This window comes from Lichenostomus cassidix, chromosome 15 (assembly GCF_008360975.1).
Source record: "Lichenostomus cassidix isolate B80296 chromosome 15, HeHo_3.0, whole genome shotgun sequence".
NCBI lineage: Eukaryota > Metazoa > Chordata > Aves > Passeriformes > Meliphagidae > Lichenostomus > Lichenostomus cassidix.
This window is the reverse complement of record NC_139496.1, coordinates 3570317-3590352: the sequence shown is the minus strand read 5'-3', so window position 1 is coordinate 3590352 and position 20036 is coordinate 3570317. Positions and strand designations below refer to the sequence as shown.

The 20036-nt window shown below is 45.0% G+C and overlaps 1 protein-coding gene across 3 annotated transcripts; it reads right to left on the bottom strand.

Annotated features, from left to right (window-relative positions):
• Window positions 1–459: 459 nt before the first annotated feature.
• On the bottom strand, window positions 460–19894 carry MAPKAPK5 (MAPK activated protein kinase 5). 3 transcript variants are annotated; one of them, XM_085075586.1, is made up of 14 exons: window positions 19520–19894; window positions 16147–16220; window positions 15117–15192; window positions 14205–14302; window positions 13134–13246; window positions 11300–11385; window positions 10620–10715; window positions 9522–9602; window positions 7905–8092; window positions 5708–5828; window positions 4995–5125; window positions 4310–4431; window positions 3915–4019; window positions 460–3490 (listed from the first exon to the last, which is right to left on the bottom strand). In XM_085075586.1, exons 1-14 carry the CDS (start codon window positions 19553–19555, stop codon window positions 3396–3398), a joined length of 1422 nt encoding a protein of 473 aa, XP_084931712.1. In that variant the 5' UTR covers window positions 19556–19894; the 3' UTR covers window positions 460–3395. The 3 variants fall into 3 exon arrangements, with proteins under 3 accessions (XP_084931712.1, XP_084931713.1, XP_084931714.1); XM_085075587.1 differs by having other exon boundaries at window positions 4316–4431; window positions 19520–19891; XM_085075588.1 differs by lacking the exons at window positions 14205–14302; window positions 19520–19894 and having other exon boundaries at window positions 16147–16163.
• Window positions 19895–20036: the final 142 nt, after the last annotated feature.

Sequence of the window (20036 nt, the reverse complement as noted above, 5' to 3'; positions counted from 1 at the left end):
CTCCAGACTTTTACTTCAAAGGCAAATATTCCAGGGGGAGGCTGGAATTCATGCACTGGCAGGAGAGAGCAGGACGTGCAACACATCCCTGCACCCTCCTGGGGCTGACCCCGTTTGTGGGTCAATTTATTTAAAATAAATTGCAGTGCAATTTATTTAAAAGGGGATTAAGGCTTCCTAAATGCTGGAAGATTACCCGGGAAACAATGATTGGATTGCTAATGGACTATCAGAGCTGACACTCTCAGGGCTCCTCAGGCAGCTCAGCAGTCACTCAGGGGTTGTCTGAGGGGAGTTTTCTTGCTGGGGTGGCTGCTTTGAGTGCTCCCCAGAAATTATTCCTCACTCCCTTTCCCAGTCTGGATGCTCTGAGGGTTACTCACCACTGTTGTTCCCTCCTGGTCCTTCCTCCCTTCTGTCCTACAAGGATTTGGGAACCAAACAAAAACAGCCAGGAACTTTTGAGTTTAGTAAAATCATTTATATACAGGATGGGTAATATTTACAATGTAATACTGATCCAAAAGGAACTAACAGGGAACACTGGGAAGGAGAAATGAGAACATTTTAACACACGGGAGTTAAACATGGAGACAGACTCAGGTTTCCAAAATAAATCCAGAAGTAATGACAGCAAAACGTTGACATGTTGCTATTTCCAATCAAAATCTCTTTCGCTAATCAGGTTCTCCTAATTTTTAATATATATAGAAAAGCTTCAAATAATCAAGTCACAGGAGAAGTCAGATATACAGAAAATTTTGAAAAGGTCAAATGATTTCAGAGACTTTTTCTTCACTTAAATAAAATTCTAAAAAAAACCCAAAACCCAACAACCTCCAGAGCTTTCCTACATCTTTTTAGTGTTCATACAAAGAAAGTCTTCTTTGATCCCACACTTCCAGCTCAAGATATTTACAATATTCACAGTCTGCTACAAAGGATCAGTAGATTTATTACCAAGTCAAACCTCAGAGAATCAAGACAAGGTGTCTTGCACTTGCTTCAACTGAAAAATAAACTAAACACGGGAAGAAGAAAGTCAAATGCTACTTTAAAATACATAAATGAATCCATTAAAGTTATTGAACTTTGAAATGTAAAACAGAACTTTTGAAAGAGTAAAAAAAATCAACTTTTTCATAGAAACAAAACCATTTGACCTTGAGTCTTCAAATTGTGTTTTCTTAATCTGTTCCTCCTCCCTCTGCTTCAGATCAGGCCCTTCTTATTTATCACAGCCAAGAAAATGTAAATCCATCAAAAGCAGTTCCTTGTGGCAAAAGCCTTTGGAAATTTGTACAAACGTTCCCACCTGAGGAGCAGCAGCACTTAAGGGATGAAGAAAAGGAAGGAACACATCAGATCCCACCTTCCCTCCTGACTGCACCTCCAATCTGATCCATCTTCCTGCCAACAAATTCCCAAAAAACTGCCTGAGGATTTTCCTCCTGGGAGGGCAAAGTCACAAAATGCTTTTAGAGGGGATTTTTCACTCTGCCATTCAAACAAAGGTGATTTCCTTGTTTCCATCTCTATTTGCCACACTTGGAAGTTTCAATTTCCCAGAAAACAACCCACAGATTTCAAGTTCAAACCAATCTTGAAACCATTTCAAGACATGACCTAGAATTAGAGCAAGGACAGAAATGCACATAACAGGGCTTGGTGGTACAACCAAGAAGTGACAAAACCTCTCCATTTTTGCTAATTCTTTTCAGTTTTCATCAACAGGTCAGTGCACAAATATTCCAGCTAGTGTCAGAGGTACAATTCCAGCTCACACAAACATTCCCTGCTCCCATCAGAGGATGGATAAGCAGGGATTGTTCTTACCCTGCAATTAATCAGGCATTGGAAAACTGTCCACAGGATTAAGGAAAGCTGACAGAGAACAGGAAACAAAGCATCTCCTTCATGTAGAAAAAACAAGTCACTGTTTAGAAAATTGTATAGAAAGAGTCAGACACTGCTTTGCCATCAAGCTAAAGCTGCAAGGAAGTTTTGGTATAGAAAAGAGACAAAAAAAGAACAAGGCTGGACTTCCGTAAGAGAGAACTGGGAGATTCATGGCTCAGGTTTGTCAATGTAAACCCAAAAATGGATGAGCTATGAAAGACAACAACGTTCAGGAGTGGTCACTGATGGCCCTGGGTTGGCACTTCAGTCTGCAGACCAAACTCACCCAACGTCTGCACGGGTTTGGTACCAAAATAGCTCTATAAAAAGCCTCCGCCCGGTCTCGAAAGAAAGAGAAGCAGAAAAGGTAGAAAACTAGAACTATGTACAGATTCTTCCCATTGGGTTTGCTTCATCAGGATTAAAAAAAAGCAGCTTTTGGAGCCAATGTTCCAGACTAGAGTAAGAACCTGCCCTGGGGGAGGCAGCCAAGGATGTGTGGCAAGGAGCAGCCCTGCAGTTGTGGCTCCCCCAAGAAGGAGCTCGAAGGCATCAGAGACAGGAATTTGGGCTCCAGGGGGACACAGACAGATCCCAGGGGGTTCCCCACAGCACTGGGAGCAGCTCTGCCAAACAAGAGGACAAGTCTGAACCCAAGCCTTGGATCTTCTAGGAAGGAAAGAATGGGAATACAGAGGTGGATCCCAGACAAACAAACCCCAGTCTCGGTCTGTAGAAGATCCCACCATGGAAATCAAAATAACTTGTGCATAAAGACTTGAACATTCTTCTGTTCTGCTGTTGGACATCATGAGAAAAGAAAGATTTTTATGCTGAATGGCTGATTCAGCCTTTAAAAAAGCTCTGAGGAAGATGAAGAGGAAGAAGGAGAGGGGGTTAAGCCTTGAAGAAGGTCTGAGGGAGATGGGGAAGACAACAAAAAAAAGAGAGTCACTGCTCAGAACTGAAAATTCCAGCAAGCACACGGCCTCAGGTGCCTGGGCAAGGCACCAAGCCAAACAGAAGGTTATTTAATTGATTTTTCTCTACCTAAAGACCTGGAATTTAGGTGCCAAGGGGAGCTGTGAATTTGTGTCTCACAGCACTTGCTTCAAGTACTCACTGAGCAGAGGCTTGAGAAACTGTGGCTCTCCTTCTCACACAGTCACTGCAGGGGCTGGATGTGGCAGGTGAAAGGCAGCTTCTGCAACTGGTTATTAAGAAAAAGAATGGTTTTTAACAATAAAATCCACCCCATTTGGGGGGCTCATGATTAACAGTACATAAGTGATCATATATACCTCGAGGAACTGAGTTTTAAAAAAATATTACAGTACCAATGATTTTTTTTTTTTTGTATCTACAACTATACAGCATTTTCAAGCAGTATGGAAATTTAATGAAATAATTATGATTTATTAATTTACATAAAAATACTTTTTACAGTTAAAGAATAAATCTTAAATGGTAAAAAAAATAAGATTAAGAAGCTCCAGCTATTGAGAGTCGTGGGAGTTCGTCTGCTCTTCAATCACTTGTTTGACGATTTCTGCCAGTTTTAGTCGATCCACTTTGTCTGTGAATCCTCTGCCTGGAAGGGGAAAAACAGGGAATCAGCTGGAGCTGGGAACAAGGAGGGAAGCAATCCTGCCTGGAATAAAACAACACTTCACACAGATTTAGGGCAACAGCAGCATAGGATCCAAAAGGAATTACAGATCATAGTTCTGTTGGGAAAATGGAGCACTTAAAAACATAATTAAAGCCAAGCAAATAGAACAGAACAAAGAAGAAGCAGGACCAGCAGCACCTGCTCCTGGGGGCTGCCAGCCTCTTTTGTCCAACAGCATCTCCAAGGTGACTATCTTGGTTTAATTCTACTTCCCAGAATGGCAGAAGGGCTGAAACACTGGCAAAACTCAGCCCCAAATTCAATACATTTAGGGTTATTTGCACAGCAGGAGGTCAGTGATTCCCCCATTTCCACACTCCCTGTGGAGAGCAGGAATTCTCACCATTCCAGCTGAAGCTCTGCAGGGTGTCTCGCAGCAACTTGCACTCTCTGTTGTATTTCCAGGCCTCCTGCATCACTTCATTCAGCTTCTCATCTTCATTCTCTCCTGTTTGGGACAACAAAGGGACACAGGAGGTTTGGCCTCGTGCCTCACTCAGCAAACAGCACAGTTCTTCCTGCTCACCTCACACAAACCAGGAAATGGGCTTCAAACTGAATATTCCTGTTTGAAAGCTCTTTTAACAGCTCTGCATGTCACTAAAATTCCACATGAACCCAAATCCCAGCCCACAGGCTGCCCAGGAGTTTTCTTTTTCCTTCCTCACCACTGACACAGACTGACCCAAAGTCGGTATCTTGCACATTTAGGAATAAAACGTTCTTAAAAGTGGTAACCTTTACCAGCCTGTGGTAGAATGCACTGGGCAATCACATCTCTCAGCTTCTCCAGAGCCACGTTGGAATCATTGCTTCCATTCTCAGGGTCATGGATGTAAACACCATCCTTTGGCTTGGTGCTGCAGAACAACAAGGGGGAAATAATTAGAATTTGGTCACAGCTCAAGCTCGTTACTGGTTGTGTAACTGCTCCAGTATAACTGGGAGACAGGTTCAGCATTGATTGTAATTATTGTCCTATATTATGAGACCATTTGAAGTATGAAGAAAAAGAAATATTCCTTTAAATTAGTTCAAATAATACCCTTATTAGGGTAATATATATTACCCTATATATTTTCTTATAGGGAAATGAGCCTATTTTTCAGATTAACTCGAACAAAGAGAGAAAGAGAGAGAGATTACCGACTTTTTCAGTAAAGAAATATCAGGATGAGAAAAAAGATCTTGGAATTCTTTCTCCCAGTTTGCCTTATCTTATACATGACCCACCATCCCATCTAATACAGTGTTCAGTCTCCTCCCCACCTTCACTGTGGCACACAAACCACAGTATTACTTGAGTGAGTAACACCAGGAGTGGGTTAAACCACCCAAACAGAGCCTGTGCCATTCCCAAATCCATTTCCCAGCCATCCCAGCTGGCTCCACAGTGTCCTTTCCAGCCCAGCTCTGGAGTTACCCCAGGAGTTTCCTCTTGCGCAGGATCGGGTTGTTCACGGAGTGAAGAGGTTTCAGGCTCACTTTGAGGTCTTGGATTCTCATGTTTGCAAGTTGTTCTGCGTGAGTCTGTTGAATCCCTGCCACCATGGCCTGCAGGGACAAAAGGGACACTTGGTGGAACGATCCAAGGAAAATGTTTGCCATGGGTAAAAAAAAGAGGCACCAAAATCTGATTGATTCAGGAGACGTGTAAGAAAAATCAGGTTTGCATGAGGCAAGGCATGATTAAAATCACTGACAAAATATCCCAGGGGGAAACAGGATAAAGGATCATCTCCTCATGCTCACAAGACTGACTGAACTCCTCTTTGAGCAGAAATGAAAGGAAACAAGGACTATTTGTTTAACTAGTGAGGTCATTGCTACAGTGGGGATAAAACACGGCAAAATAGAGGAAAGACCTATGGAAGATCCCTCAGGCTCTCCACTCTACCATCAGCACATGGCTGCTCATTACCACCAATCTGGGAGCATCTCCTTCAAGCCCAAATATCCCATTTTATTTCCATTTTCATTTCTGTTTCCATTTTCTCCCTAAGATCTCAGGCTCTCCTAAAGCAGAAGAGAAGCTCCTTATCTGCACAACCCCACATCAAAAAAAAAACCCTCCACCCATCCCAGAGCCCTCCTGCCCCTGTGCAACATTCCTGACAAAAGAGATGTTGTTCAGACCTTGTCCATCATCAGCTGGGCAGAGGGTAGGATGTTATCCAGGGCCTCAGTGGAATTGAGCCAGGGATGGTCCAACACCCCCTCAATGGTCAGGCGTTCCTCAGGTTTGACCTTCAGCAGCCTGGAGAGGAAGGAATAAATCCCCAAGGAGGGGGTTGTTGATTTAGAGAGGATTTAAGCATTTTAGAGGCTAAAAAAGCTCCTCCAAGAACTCAAACTGCCCCAAAATCAGTCGCAGGTCCCTGACCTTGCTGTGGTTTTATTTGTGGTTTTTATTTACCCAGCTCACCCAGGGCAATCCAGCACTCAGGGCAAAGGAAAGGTGCTAAAGGGCATTCCAGGGACATCCCTGTGCTGCTGAATTCCACAGGCACTGCTCCCAGGTGGGAAATCACCTTCCAGAGGATCTGGAAACAATCCAGACCAGTGCTGTCTGGAAATGCACTCCCAGAGCTCATCCCCAGAACAGCTTACATTCATTCCAAGGACTCTGGGCATGGAAACTTTGCAGAAATCACTGCTCCCATCATGCCACTCCTTAGCTTTTCTCCCCCTACAAAAGCCTCAAGTAATGAACACTTTGGTTCCAGCTCCTCAAAATAAAAAAGCAACTTTATTCTGAGATTGCTCAAAACTCCATGAAATCGATTTTTTTCTAGCATGAAACCCTGGAAAGAGGATTTGCAGGTAAATTTATGTTCTCGTGATGAGCATAACTAAATAAAAAAAGCAAAATTTCCCACAGGGTGCTGACAAGTTATCCCAAAGTCTGAATGAGAACAGGAATGACTCCATGAGCTTGTCACACTTCCTCAGACAACTCCAAATCAGCTTCTTGGCTGCAGAGCACAATTATTTAATGCACCAAGAAAGTGGAAATAACTTGTACAAAATGTCAGCAGCACCATGGGGGAGCTCTGAAATCCCACTTGCTGCCAATCAGGTGAAGGTCACTTTTGACACCAAACACATGCATTCCTTTTTTTTTCAAATCCATGCATTTTCCAAATCCTATCTCATTATCAAACCTTCAGGTCAGAAATCAGCTCAACACACTTGAGAGGCAGCAGCTGCCTGAATGCCAAATGTGACCTCCAGAAACCAGATTCTGTAGAATTCTGCCTACATCCATAGAATGTAAACTCAGCTGGAATTATATTAAATCTGAACCTATTCCTGCACCCTAAACACAGCTTCAGACTCCCTGGTTGGAAAAGGAGCAGGAAAAAGAGTCCTGATAACATTAGAGGGAGAATTAAATGAACTGGATCCATGTGATAACACCCTGAGAGTTGAGTTTCATGGAAATTTTAAAAGACAATGAAACCTTTTGCCTGTGGAGTTTCTGTGTGAGAATAAAGAGCTGATCTTGGTATAAAGGAAAGTTAATTTGGTGAAAGCCTAGTTCTCCTGCTAGGCTCTAAAAAGATCCCAGCACCCTCTCTAAACAATGTGAAATCCTTGGAGAATTTACAGTACATCTGAGGAGCCAGTGACACTTTTAAATTACTTCCCCGACTGATTTTTTTTCCTGTTTATGTTGCTTTTATTCTTTCAATTCCTCTGGTGATGCAAAGGCAGTAAGTCCCTGTCACTCTTTGAGAAATAAGTGAGGTCAAGCCCTAATCAGTGCCACGTTCTTGCTCCCAAACAGACCAAGCCTTTGACACACTCCCAGCTGAGGGATGTGCCCTGCATGGAAAACAGGCTCCATTAGCATTTGGAATAAAACATCCATGCAAAACCTTATCTCAGAGTCTGACACACATCTTAACCTCCCTCTCCATCCTCCTGCCTGACTCTTTTTAGGCTGTGCACAGGGTTTTAGGGGACAGGTTTATACATCCCATTAAAGCCACTTGATTTTCAAAGGAATTTAAACGTTATCCCAGGAAATCTGTGCCATTGTGTCATCCTGAAACCCTTCAGTGCTCCCACTGTCCTTAAAGACTAAACACAGAATTCACCCCAACAAGAGAGACATCAAAATTAAACACCTGGGCAGGGAAATAAAAATATTTGCCAGACTTGGTTTATGCTGAATGTGACAAGAGAATTTGTCAGCTGGATGAGCCACTGGAAAAACAACCCTTGGGATAAAGCACTTCCAGATGCCTTTCCAATCCCTCAACATTGAAATATTCCAATTCCTTAACACAAACAAAGAGCAATACAGGAGTTTCCTCCACAGACTCACTTTCTCACAATGTCTTTCGCCATTTCCGAGATTTGGCTCCACTCTTCTTCTGGGAATTCAAAGCTTCCTGTCATGATCTTTTTCCTCATGTCCTTGGGAATCGTCCGGCTGTGGTGCTTGGAGTAGAAGGGGGGATATCCACACAGCATCACGTAGATAATCACCCCCAGGGACCACAGGTCACAGCTCTGCAAGCAAGGAAAGGGTGATTTTGAGGAGCACTTTGCAGCAAACACTGGGGGAGTTATGATCAAAGTTCTGTGTGATTCCCTAAGGAAAGAGGAACAGCTCAGCTCCTCCTCAAGATCCACCTTGATGGATCAATCAGCAATTCTGTGCTCCAAGCACAATTTCCATGTGGTTGGGAATTGTCTGGGAACAGCCAGGGCTGCAGAGGTGGGAGATGTTTATTGCATCTCTTGGGATACCTGAATCCAACTCCCCCAATCCTATAAAATAACCCAATTGTTTACAATGGGAGACTGAAAAAAGAACCACCAACCAACAAAGGAACCAGCAGGGATATTAAATCAGAGCTTCTGTGGTGAAAGTCAGTGAGATGGAGGAGCCAGGAGCAGGACTGGATTGCCATGGAAGGACAGAGAACCTGGAAGCCTGTCAGGGTCTATTTTGGGGAACCAGGCAAGTGCCAGACGCTGCTTTTGCAGAGTCACACTTGGGGACAAGGCCCTTCCCTCAGCAGCCTTTTCACTCAGTGCCACCAGGGCTGCCCAGCTCGGAGGGACAGATCCATTCTTCACATGGAACATGGAAAGAAAATCACTCCCACCTTGTAAATCCCAAATCAAGGGACAAGAGAGAGCAGAAAAACTGTGTTGCAAATACTACTGGCACCTTCTGAAGAGTTCTCAGACAGAAATGTCTGCCACCATCATCAACCTGCTTCTCCAGGGTGGAGAAGAGGCAATCAGAGCCCTGAAACAGGCAGGTTTATGATGCAGATTAATTACTATTTGCTTTAACTCTCTCTAAAAGGCTACTAAATGCTAACACTGCATATCAAATATCTGCTCAGGCACGTGGTGGGTTAAACAAGCATCCCTGGAGCTGGAATCAGAGCAGATCCTCACACTGGGATCACAAACCAGCTGACTTGAATTAAAATTGACACTCCCAGGAACACTCAGTGGTTCAAGCACTGCTCAGCCAGCTGGAGACAGTGATGACAATATGGAAGAAAATGTTTTGGAATGCCCAAAAAGCACTATCACCTTCCAGGACATTTCCTGCCATTATTTTGCCAAGATTCCAGCAGCTACACAATAAATTCTTGGTTGTTTTCCAGAAGATCCAGGTACAGAGCAGCTTCCAGCCCAGCTGCCTGAACAAGGAATGCTCTGCACATCCAGAAACTCTGACAGCAGGAAAGAGATTCCCTCTGAACAAAGATTAAAGAACTTCCCTCATGGCCTCACTCCAGCAGAGTCATTCTACTCTCTGCAAAATATTTCATGCTCCTTAAGAGCATTTTGTATTTTCCCTTTAATTAGAGGTTAAATTAAATAGGTTTGGACTAAGTGTGCATTTTATGATTTGCTCTATCAGAAGCACCAGTGGGGTGGGGAAGACTTTCCAAGCTGTTGTTTCCCAGCTCACCTTATTGTAAGTGTAAGGGGTTGGAGAGGTGGGGATAATACCAGACTTTTCTTTCTGGTGTCTTCTTTGTGCCTCCAATACCTGGTGAGAGGGGGAAAAAAACCAAGAAAAATCCATCTCATGAACAGGCAACACAACCAGCAAAGCTTATGCCAAAGATTCCTGATGCTTTTCCATTCAGAAAACTTATTCCACCTGCTGAAGACTCTGCCAAACTCAAATTTTTCTCCCTCAGAAAGACTGGAGCTTTCTATATGGGGAAAATACTAAAATATTTTGCTGCTTTGACTGAAATCTCGAATTCTGCCTAAATTAAAGCAACTGCTCACAACCTCCAACCACTCCGTGCCTGGAAGAGAATCCAAAGTGTGTTTGGAGTGTAACCCAAGCTCCAGAGATGTCCCTTTTTGCCTCTCCCAGGAACAAATCACATCAAATCTGTCCCTTGCTGATCCATTCTGTGGGTTTGGATTGCAGGGAGCCCCAGCAGGCTCCAGCTGAGGAGGCATTTTCAGGGCAGCCTCTGATCTCTGAATTGCCCTTCCCAGTGATTAAAGGCTGCTCTGCACTGCAATTAAACCTCCATCTGCAGCTGCTTTTCATTTTCTCCAGGACTCCAACACAAAGGGCAGGAGAGAGGGGGGAAAGCAGCACCACAAAGAGCAGCCTGTGTGTAATTATAGATTGTGTTTAATGGCAAGGGGCAAGGCCAAGGTGACCAAGTACCAACCCTCTGCCACTGCCCTTTGTGAGCATCACCTTTCCAGAACATTTTCATTCCAGCAAAGTCCTTTTTAATGGAATCCTGAATGAGCCTGAGCTGGAAGAAGGATGGCAAAGCAGGGATTTCTCCAGAGCAGCTGCTTTAATGCAGCTAAAGGCCAATTGTCACCATCAGTGCTGAGAACAGTCTGGGAAATCTGCCTTATCAACAGTGCCCCGTGGCACTCCAGCTCCAGAGCTGGCTGCTATCCAATTCCTCAAGATTCCTGCACCCAGAGCCCTCCCCAGGACACCAAAGGCTTTTTAAAGGATGTGGTTATGAAGGCTCAGGCAATAAATGACCCCCTTTAGCCCAGAGCTGGAGTTGGTTGTTACCTGAGGTGCTACATAATAGGGAGTGAACTGGGGTGTCATCAAGTCACCTTGGTCTACTTTGGCAAACCCAAAGTCACACAATTTAACAGGTGCATCCTAAAACAAGGAGAAAACACAAATCTCATCAAATCAGCTTTTCTAACACAGAATTCTCCCCCTGTCCTCATCTCACCTTTGCCACATGTCCTCCTCATTGGATTTATACCCTCCCACTCCACCAGGCACCTGAAAGGTCACAAAGTGACCTTTCAAAGCAGAGGTTTTGCTTTTCTGGGTGCTCTGGGCCAGGACCAGCTCCCTCAGAGGCTGGGAAAGCACTGAGCCCCTCACAGGGGGAGTCACTGCATATCCAGGCTGGTTGTGAGCAGGAGAAACAAAGAATTGTTTGGATCTATCAAATCACCTCTAGGTAGAGTGTTAGAACATCCTGACGAGGGGACAGAGCAGATCTTCTCCTCAGCAAAGCTGGATTCTGTGTTCAGGTGGAGAACCTGACTCCTGAATCCTGCAGGGATTCACTGCACCCCGAGGACATCAGGGGATGGAAAAGCACCAAGTCCCACCGAGGTGATTAAATTTTGTCACCAAAACACTAATGTCATTTTACCACTATTCTGAGAGTCACCCTCGAGCCATTTTACAGAATTCAGCAGCAAAAGAATTCCAAATGTTCATCTTACCAGAGAGTTATCCTTGAAGAGGAGATTCTCAGGCTTGAGGTCTCTGTGTGCAATGTTTAGTGAGTGGCAATGCTGCAAAGCCAAAGCTATCTGGAAAAGGGCACAATAAATCAGCTACAATCACTGACCTCCCCCTGCAGCCTGGACATTTATTTCAGCTTTACAAAGGACATTTCCAACACAGCTCAGACCCCAAACTTTTTCACTCCACTTGGGTGGAGCTCTGAGTCAGGATGAGCCTGACCCTGCTGGGCAGTGGTGCAGTGAAGTGACAACTGGGACATGAATCCCTCCAGGAGGTTCAGCTCAGTTTGCACTCAAAGCAAGCAGAAAACAAAAAGCAGGTTGGCCTGGGCTTCCCAACCACCTCAGTTTGAGAACTCAAGGCATTCAGAGCTCCCCAAGGGTGCCAGTGCCCTTCCCTGCTGTGCCAGGGCTCCAAGGTGCTGCCCCTGCCCAGCAACTCAGGCAGTTTTATTCCTTAATTTTCGGTGGTACAGCCTGTACTTTACTCATTCTGTGAATATCCCACAGAAATGCATTCCTTGATTCTTTCAAGGATGCTTTAGGAAGCTGCAATCCAGGCAGGAAAGCTCCAGGGATTGCACATTTCCAAGTGCAATTCATTTAAAGAAAAGCCAAGTATAAATATTTAAACAGCATTCCTGAGACAGAAGTGAGGCACAGCCTCACAACCCTTTTTTGGAAGTATCCCTGCTGGATTCTGTAGGATCCTACCCAAGTTTAGAGTCCTTAAAAAACTCCAAATTACTGTCACAAGAGAACTTCACTGCTAATTTAGCTCAGCAATAAATACAAACACATTCCCAGAGAAAACGAGGCAGTGCTGTGACAAGTTTTAACCATTCCTGGGTACAAGATAACGATGAAGAACCACTAGATAAAAGAATTTTATAGAGACTTTCACATTTCATATTTCATTTCTATAAACATTAAAGCAAAGAGTTACTTGAGACATGAATAACCCAAGTGTACACACAGAATTCAAATCAAAGTCTTGACTTCTGGTAAAGTTTTACAAGATTTTCCCACCATGTCAGAATCAAACAGCCCAAAAGATGTCAAACAAACTGCCAAGAATAATTCTGTACTTCCACCTCATTTCTTTGTTGGATGAAACCAAAAGCACAATTAGCACAATTTCATTCTAAACAAGGCAAAGCACAAAAGGAACATGAAATTTTCTGCCCCAGGTCCAAACATTCTCTCTCTCCAACTGAGGGGAACTGGGGATCCCTGCACTGAATTCCACAGAGATCCTTCTGTGAGTCCCACCAGGCACTGCCAAGCCTGATGGACACCAAACCCCCCTGCAGAAACCACCGTGGAGGTTACCAAATGCAGCACTCAGGAGGGAGCTGGAAGGAAAAATGACATCAGAACAGACACAAAATCAGAACAAGCAGACAAACTCCTTGTTATCTTCCAGGAATTCCATAACCCCAAGCCCAGAAAACCCCTGGCCCAGAGGAGAGAAACACCACCGGTGTGTGATGGAGATTCCAGAGCTCAGGAGTCCTGCTGGAGGCAACACTTTTAGAACAACAGGAATGACAAAATTCCCTTGGAAGTGCTCTCTAGACCAGGTGAGGAAAAGCACTGTTACGCACAGCAGACCCAGAGAACAAGCCCACACCTTCAATCCTTTATTCCTAGTAAAGCTTTGGCATTGTCAGTTATAACAAAGCAGGCAATGATCATCGGATCACAACGGAGGATTCTTGTCTTTGATCCTTTTTCCCCACCCTTCCAGCCCCAGGAATTGTCCCTACTTCAGCCATAGCATGATGGATTTGCTGGGACAGGGGGTGACTTGCCTGCTTTGTTACTTGGCTCGCTTGCTTCTCAGTAAAGTGCCGGTGCTGGCTGATTCTGTGGAAGAGCTCTCCCCCTTCCATCATCTCCATTACAATTAGGAGCCGAGCCCTGTTCAAAAGCATTTCATGTTGTTACATTAAAAAAAAAAATCAGAGAAAAAGAACAGAATTGCTAAGCTAAGAATGCATAGTTCACACAAACACTGCTTTTTCTAGGCTGCTCGGGGTGATTTTGGTGCTGCTGTTTTGACTCTGAGTGTCAAATCTGCAGGATTTTTTGGCTCCCAGCACAACCTGACTGAGGGATTGGCAGCCAGGAATGTCCAGTTTGCTCCTCCTGATGGGTTCCAGCTGGGATGAACTCTACATGGACATATCCTGGACCTCGTGTGGACACTCAAAGGATAATTCTGCCCTTGAGGATAACGCAGCTTTTGAGTCTGGATCCCCATCATTTTAATTTACAGCTTTATTGCTGTGGTTATGAAGGATAACAAATAGGAAGGTGGAGATCAGGGCTGCCAGATCCTCATGGAAATAACCCCCAGTTCCCACCACACAGCAACATCAGCTACACCAGAGCCTAAGACAGGTCTCAGCTCTTTCATTCTCCCAGCTCTGCTGATTTTCTCCACTAAGATCCCATCAGAAGATAATATTTTTATCCTAAGCAACAATAATGCACAAAAAGTCACTCTGCTCCATGTTTTCCTGTGTTCATTTTAAGCAGGACAATGCATTAAGAGTTTTCAGGGCTGAATGTCACATTTTTAGAAACAGTTCTTTCACACAATGCAGACTGAATCAATGGAAAACCTAAAAAAATGGAGATGCATTCAAAACAGGGAGTGAAGGAGGCAAAATAATTTAAACACACAAAAAGTCAGGGGGAAAAAAAAAAAAGCAAGAGCTGCTTGATCTGCAGGATAATTATTACATCTGGGACCCCCTTGAAATAATAACTCTGTGATTAAAACCGAAACAAAAACAAAAAAGCAAACTCCACTATACCTTGGGCTAAACATGGAAAGCAAGCGGTGGGAATGAATCACCCTATGTAGTCTTACCTGGGGCTGGATTCATGTGGGAACTGCACACTGTTAGCATAAACTTCAATTATTTGAACAATATTGGGGTGTGTTGCACACATCATGTGCAGACGTACCTTGAAGAGAAGGGAAGAGCTGTTACTGCACACAGGGAGAGGCATTTCAGCACTGCCACTGCTCAGGGTGGGATAAAAACAGCCCAAATTTGGGACAGAGCATGGAATCACACACAGAGCTCCAGGAAAAGCCAGGGGTTTGGCTTCTTCTAATAAATTTAAAGACAGAAGCAGCTTTAAAGTAGGAATGTAGGTGCAATTGGAACTGAAAACGAATGAGCAAACCCCAAAATTCCAGCATCTGGCTTCTTTCATGGCTCAGTGCTCCAGGACTCACACCACCTCCTGTCCCAACATTCTGGAATGGGGAACTTCAGGAATTCTCCCCAGTTCAAAGCTCCCTGGGCTGCTCAATCCATCCAATGCTCAGTGCTTTTTGTACACAGGTCATTTTCAGGGGCATTTGGAATGAGAATTTGCTCAGTAACAAGAAATGGAAGTTGCCTAAACCTCGAGGACAACGAATCCTTTTAAAATTCCTGACAGCTTGAAGGAGTCCCCATCACCTCAGAAGTCCCAACCAATATCAGGAGCTGTTTTAGCTCCTGGCACCTGGATAAATCCACTTCCAGAGCAACCTGGAAGCATTCTTGGAGCAGTGACATCCCAAAAACGAGATGTCTGGAAACAAAATTCCCTCTCCAACTGGTCGTGTTACATTACAGGGAGAGAAACAGCTTCAAAATGCAGCTCAATTCATTATAAATAAACCTCTGGAAGCACAACCAGCAAATGGGGGTTTGGTGGTGGGGTTTTATATTTAAAATATCCCAACAACTGAAGGTTTTTTTGGAGAGAAAAGGAGGAACTTTACCTCATTTCGAGCTTTTGGACGATCGAGGAGGATTTTCAGTGCAAAGCGTTCTTGGGAGGATTTTTTCATGCAGACTCTGGTATTACAGCAACAAAATCAGTCAGTCAGCAAGGAGGTTAAAAAGAGACACTTGAAGTCATTGATTTGTAGCTCTGAGTTTGCTCTCCACGTGGGAATTAAGGAGAATTTCCCCAGTCTGGGATGCTCAGGGCACATCCCAGCTCTCACTCTAAATTCAGCCTCAAGATTTTGGATGGAAACAACCCAAAGCACACCTGAACACCCCCAGTGGATGGTGTAATAAATAAAGCATTTCCATTCCAAGTGGTTTGGGATGGAAATCCTCATTTGGGCTTATTTTTTTCTCTTTTTTCCCCCATTTAACACTAACAATTGAGGAAAGGGTCCATGTTTGAACAGGCAGCAGAAAGAACAAAGCACAAAATGGGTGTTTTAATGAAGACACAGCAACACAAAAAGGATGAGGAGAAACCAGTGGCCCAGACAGGAAGATAAATGATGGGAAAGACAAAGGGAGCTCCCAGGAGGAGTTGTTTTCCAGCACAAATTCTCATTCCCTGAAGGATGAGGCATTGATGGGAAGGTGTTTTGCTTTCCAGAAATCATCCAGGAGTTAGAAATCCATGAGGAGCAGGGCTGGGATGCAAAGCCAGCAGCATTGTCTGCTTTGGGGTCACAAGAAGAGCTGGAAAAACAACTGGGAAAGCAGGAAAGGGGCAGTGCTGGAGCACCAGGACCCAAGGACAGCAAGGTTCAGGAGAAATTTCTATTGTCACTATTCCACAACCAACCCCTGCTCCTGCCTGGCTGTGGGAACACACCAGGAGAGGGAAAGGAGGAAAGCTTTTCCTTCCCACATTCCCAAAAAAAGACAAAATCTCTCTTGCATGACCCACAAGGAGCAGAGGTGTTCATTGTTTATAATTTTCCATTTATCCCATAATCACATTTAGTCAAATACTCACTCACACCTCCACAGGGAAGGGACAATCCCAAATTGTTCCCTTACCTAACAGGCCCACTGATCCCAGCTCCCAGCTTCTGAGTCCAGTTAATGTTGTATTCCTCTAAAATGGAGGTTTCCTGTTCAGGAAAGAGCAGAAGGAGGGGAAAAAACAGTCAATAAATACATAATAAATAAAATTACTACAGCTTTTCCCAAAAAAATCCTGCTCAGCAGATCTGGTTTGCAGGAAAGTGCCTGCTGGGGAGTTTGCTTCCCCTGAGGAAAATTAAATATAAATATAAATAAATACAAATGCTCATGTAATGATTTACCTGTTTAAAATTGTTTCTGGAATTTTAAAACAGGATTATTGAGAGCAAATGGGATTTTGTGCCTTTAATACCCAAAGCATAACAAGGACATCTCTCCCTGACTCAATTCCAGCTTCCTACCCATAAATCACCAATCACAACGAAACAAGGAGACCATTTCACCATTCAAATGCATTTTTTTTTTGCTCAGAACACCACAGAAAATGAGAGGTTTCAAACCTTTGGAACCACCACACTGTAAATTAAACCCTGCACGATTAATTTCACATTTTTCTGATCACGAACCGAGCCTCCTTTTGTCCAAATCCACACAAACAGGGCTGGGTTTTGTTAAGCCCCAGCTTGGATGCTCTCAGGCTTAACCATTTCCCAAGGCAGGCTGTAAATCCAGTGCTCAGTGCTTTGATTGATGCCCTGTGCTGAGCCTTTGTTCCTTTATTAAATTCCTGCCTGTGCTCTGGATAAATCACAGGAAAAGGAGCTGCTGCTGCAGCAAAAGGAAGCAGGTAAAATAATTCCCAAACACGCTGGAAATTCATGGAAGAGGCAAGCACAGGAGGTTTTATAAAAGGTTTAAAAGGAAGGGGCAGCAAAGCCCAGGGGATCACACATGTTTTCAGGAGCTGAAGGAAACTTCTTACCAATCCAACTCAGATAAATTTCACTTGTGAGATGCCTATTAGGGAAAAGCTGATTTAATTTTCCTGCTATTCACCTACAGAGAAATGAAAGCATCAGGGGTGGGATGAAAACACAGCTTTAGGAGGGAATTCATGAGCAGGTTTGTTGTTTTAAAGAAAAAGGCAACAATTCTATTCCCTGCACTTTTTAAACTTGGATTCCAACCTTCACCCCAAAGCAGCTTCACAAGTTAGAAGTTCAAATGAATAATTAAGTGGTCAAGAAACACAAATGACACCAAATCCAGGATTTGGGAGCTCTGAGCATCACTTCCACCTCAGCACTGGGAGCACCAGGAGTTCACAACATTATCACTCAAAGCTTGGACTGAACCACCTTGGGGATCTTTTCCAACCTTAAGGATTCTGTGATTCTGATCTAAACAGCTGGAAATGCTTAAAAGCATCAAGAAATTTGAAAATATCCCAGTGTTTCAGCTGGGAAGCACAAAGGCTTTGTCTCCCAGCTCAGATTCCTCACAGGAAACCTTTCTGCTCTCCCTATTAAAGCAATCCTAGACCTCTGATCACTCCTTACATTAATTTTCAGTGGGGAAAAGGAGATAATGCTACAGAATATATGGAATTACAGCAAAGTTTCACACTCACTGATAGCCTGGATCTCTCCAGCAGCAAAATTCCCTCCCACAAGCCTCAGCCAAAAGTTTGGGCTCCCTCCCAAAGTGCAGAGTCAGCAGGCTGGGATGCTCAGAGGCTGGGAAAGCAGAATTCCCAGAGCTCTCCCAGCTTGGATCCCACCGAGCTGCTTTCACACACATCAGGAGTGCTCAGCCCCTTCTGGCTTTGTGATCTGAGAGGTCTTTTCTCAATGATTCCATGATTCCAGTGGGTATTGATGGGAAAAGGTTTGAAATGAGGAGCTTTGGGAGTCAGAGAGTGACCTGAAGGAATTCAAGCTGCTGCTGCTGCTGCTTGGGAAAACTCCAACAGGAGCAATGCCACATCCTGGGGAATTCCACCTGCTGCTCCTTCAGCCTCCCCTCCTGAACCCCAGAGTGTGAACCTGAGCTGAGACCAAGCAAACCTGACCCAACCCTGGGGTTTGAGAAGCACAACAAGTATAAAAGCACCAAATTATGGGAGAGATTCAGGCTGTGCCCAAAATCCAGGGATTTGCCCAGGGAGTTCTGGTTGAACCTCTCCAGACTTAGCAGGAGAACAGAACTCTCCCTACAGTTCCACAACTGGTTTCACTTTATAACTTTAAATCTCAAGAATTCTGATGTGCACTTTTACCTTCACATGAAATACCACAGAAATAGCTAAATTCTATTTTTTCCCCAAGCCTTCAGGATAGCTCCTTCCCTGGACTGTGCCAAGAAAAACACAGGGAACAATTCCAACCCTTGATCTCAGGGGTTAATTACAATCTCTTTCAATTTCCTTCTAATCTGGGCTTTTTTAGTGCAAACCCCACATATTTTCAATATGGAAATGCTCCAGGAAAGGTTGGAAAGGGCTTGGAACAACCTGGGCTAGAGGAAGGTGTCCCTGCTCATGGCAGGGCATGAGATTTAAGGTCCTTCCAACCAAAATTTTTCCGGAATTAATCAATTGCACAAAGAAAAGAACCTCCAGAGAGGCTTGAAAACATTGTTTTTACATCACTTTATCCCAAAAGGGAATTCCCCAGCTCCCAGAGGAAACCCACCCAGCCAGGGCACAGCTTGCCCAGCTGCAGGGAATGAGAAGGATTGAAACAGAGTGGAATGTGGAAAAATTCTCTTTAAGAACGGCTGTTCTTTGGTGTTTGATCCTTGTGGCTTTCAAGCCTAATTGACAAGAACATTTAATCAAGAAAACAGAGAGCAGACAGCAGGATCTAAGTGATGTCCTGGTGTTGGAAAAACAAATCAGTTGTGGGTGGAATTGCCTTGTTAAGGTTTAGGGCTTGATGTGTTTCAGTGATCTCAGAGCTGAGGAAGGCTAAGAAAGCTTGGGAAGAAATATTTGAACATCAGGAACAAGGACACTCGACAGAATCTCCAAAATTACGAAGAAACTAAGAAACCCAACTCAACAACTGTGCTGAAACCAGCTCTGATTAATCAAAGGTGATTCTGGCAGAGATTGATTGTGACCAACTCAGACACACCAACCCAGGAAATCCCCAACCCAAAGGAGAAGCACTGAGCGTGGAGTAATTAGCACGGGAAACGAGGGAATCATTAACCAACAGAAGACAGAACACTAATTAATAACAGAACTACGTGACCCGCAACCAAAGAACGCCACAATTCCTTTGTTTGCTAAAACCTACCAACAGCACAAAGTTTTGCTCTGCGGGATTCGCGCAGAGCCAACAACCTCTCCTTCCCCCACCGCGCCGTTCGTGTTAAAACCCCTCAAACCAGCCCCCCGGGCACCGCGCCCCGGCCGGCCCAGCGCGGCTCCGCTGCCCACCTTGATCGTCCTGTCCATGTCGTGATCGAGCGACATCGTCCCGCGGGGCGCGGCGGGCCGGGGGGCGCCGGGCCGCGTCAGGCAAGGCGCAGCCCCGCAGGAGCCTCAGTGCCGCCGCCGCTCCGCCTCATGCCCGGCCGGGCGGGGCGCGGGGAGGCCGCGGGGCCCGCGCGGAGCCGCCGCTCAACCGGGAGGAGCCGCCCGGGATCCGGACATCGCCGGCACCCCGCGCCGGGCAGCCCCGCCGGCCGCCGAGCGCCGCCGCCGCGCCGCCGCCGCAGCCGCTGTACCCGCGGGAGGACGGAGCGGGATGGCCGCGCCCGCCCCGCGCCCGCCGCGGGATTTTGGGAGCGGCCGCCAGGGCGCTGGAGCGGTTTGCAGGCGGCTGCCGGCAGCTCTAAAAGCGCGACGGGATAAACAAAGCCCCCAGCGGGCTTTCAGGAGAGGGGGCACGTTTTGATGACGTAATGATCAATATGACCCTGAGGGGCGGGGCTAAGCTATATTGCCCCGCCCA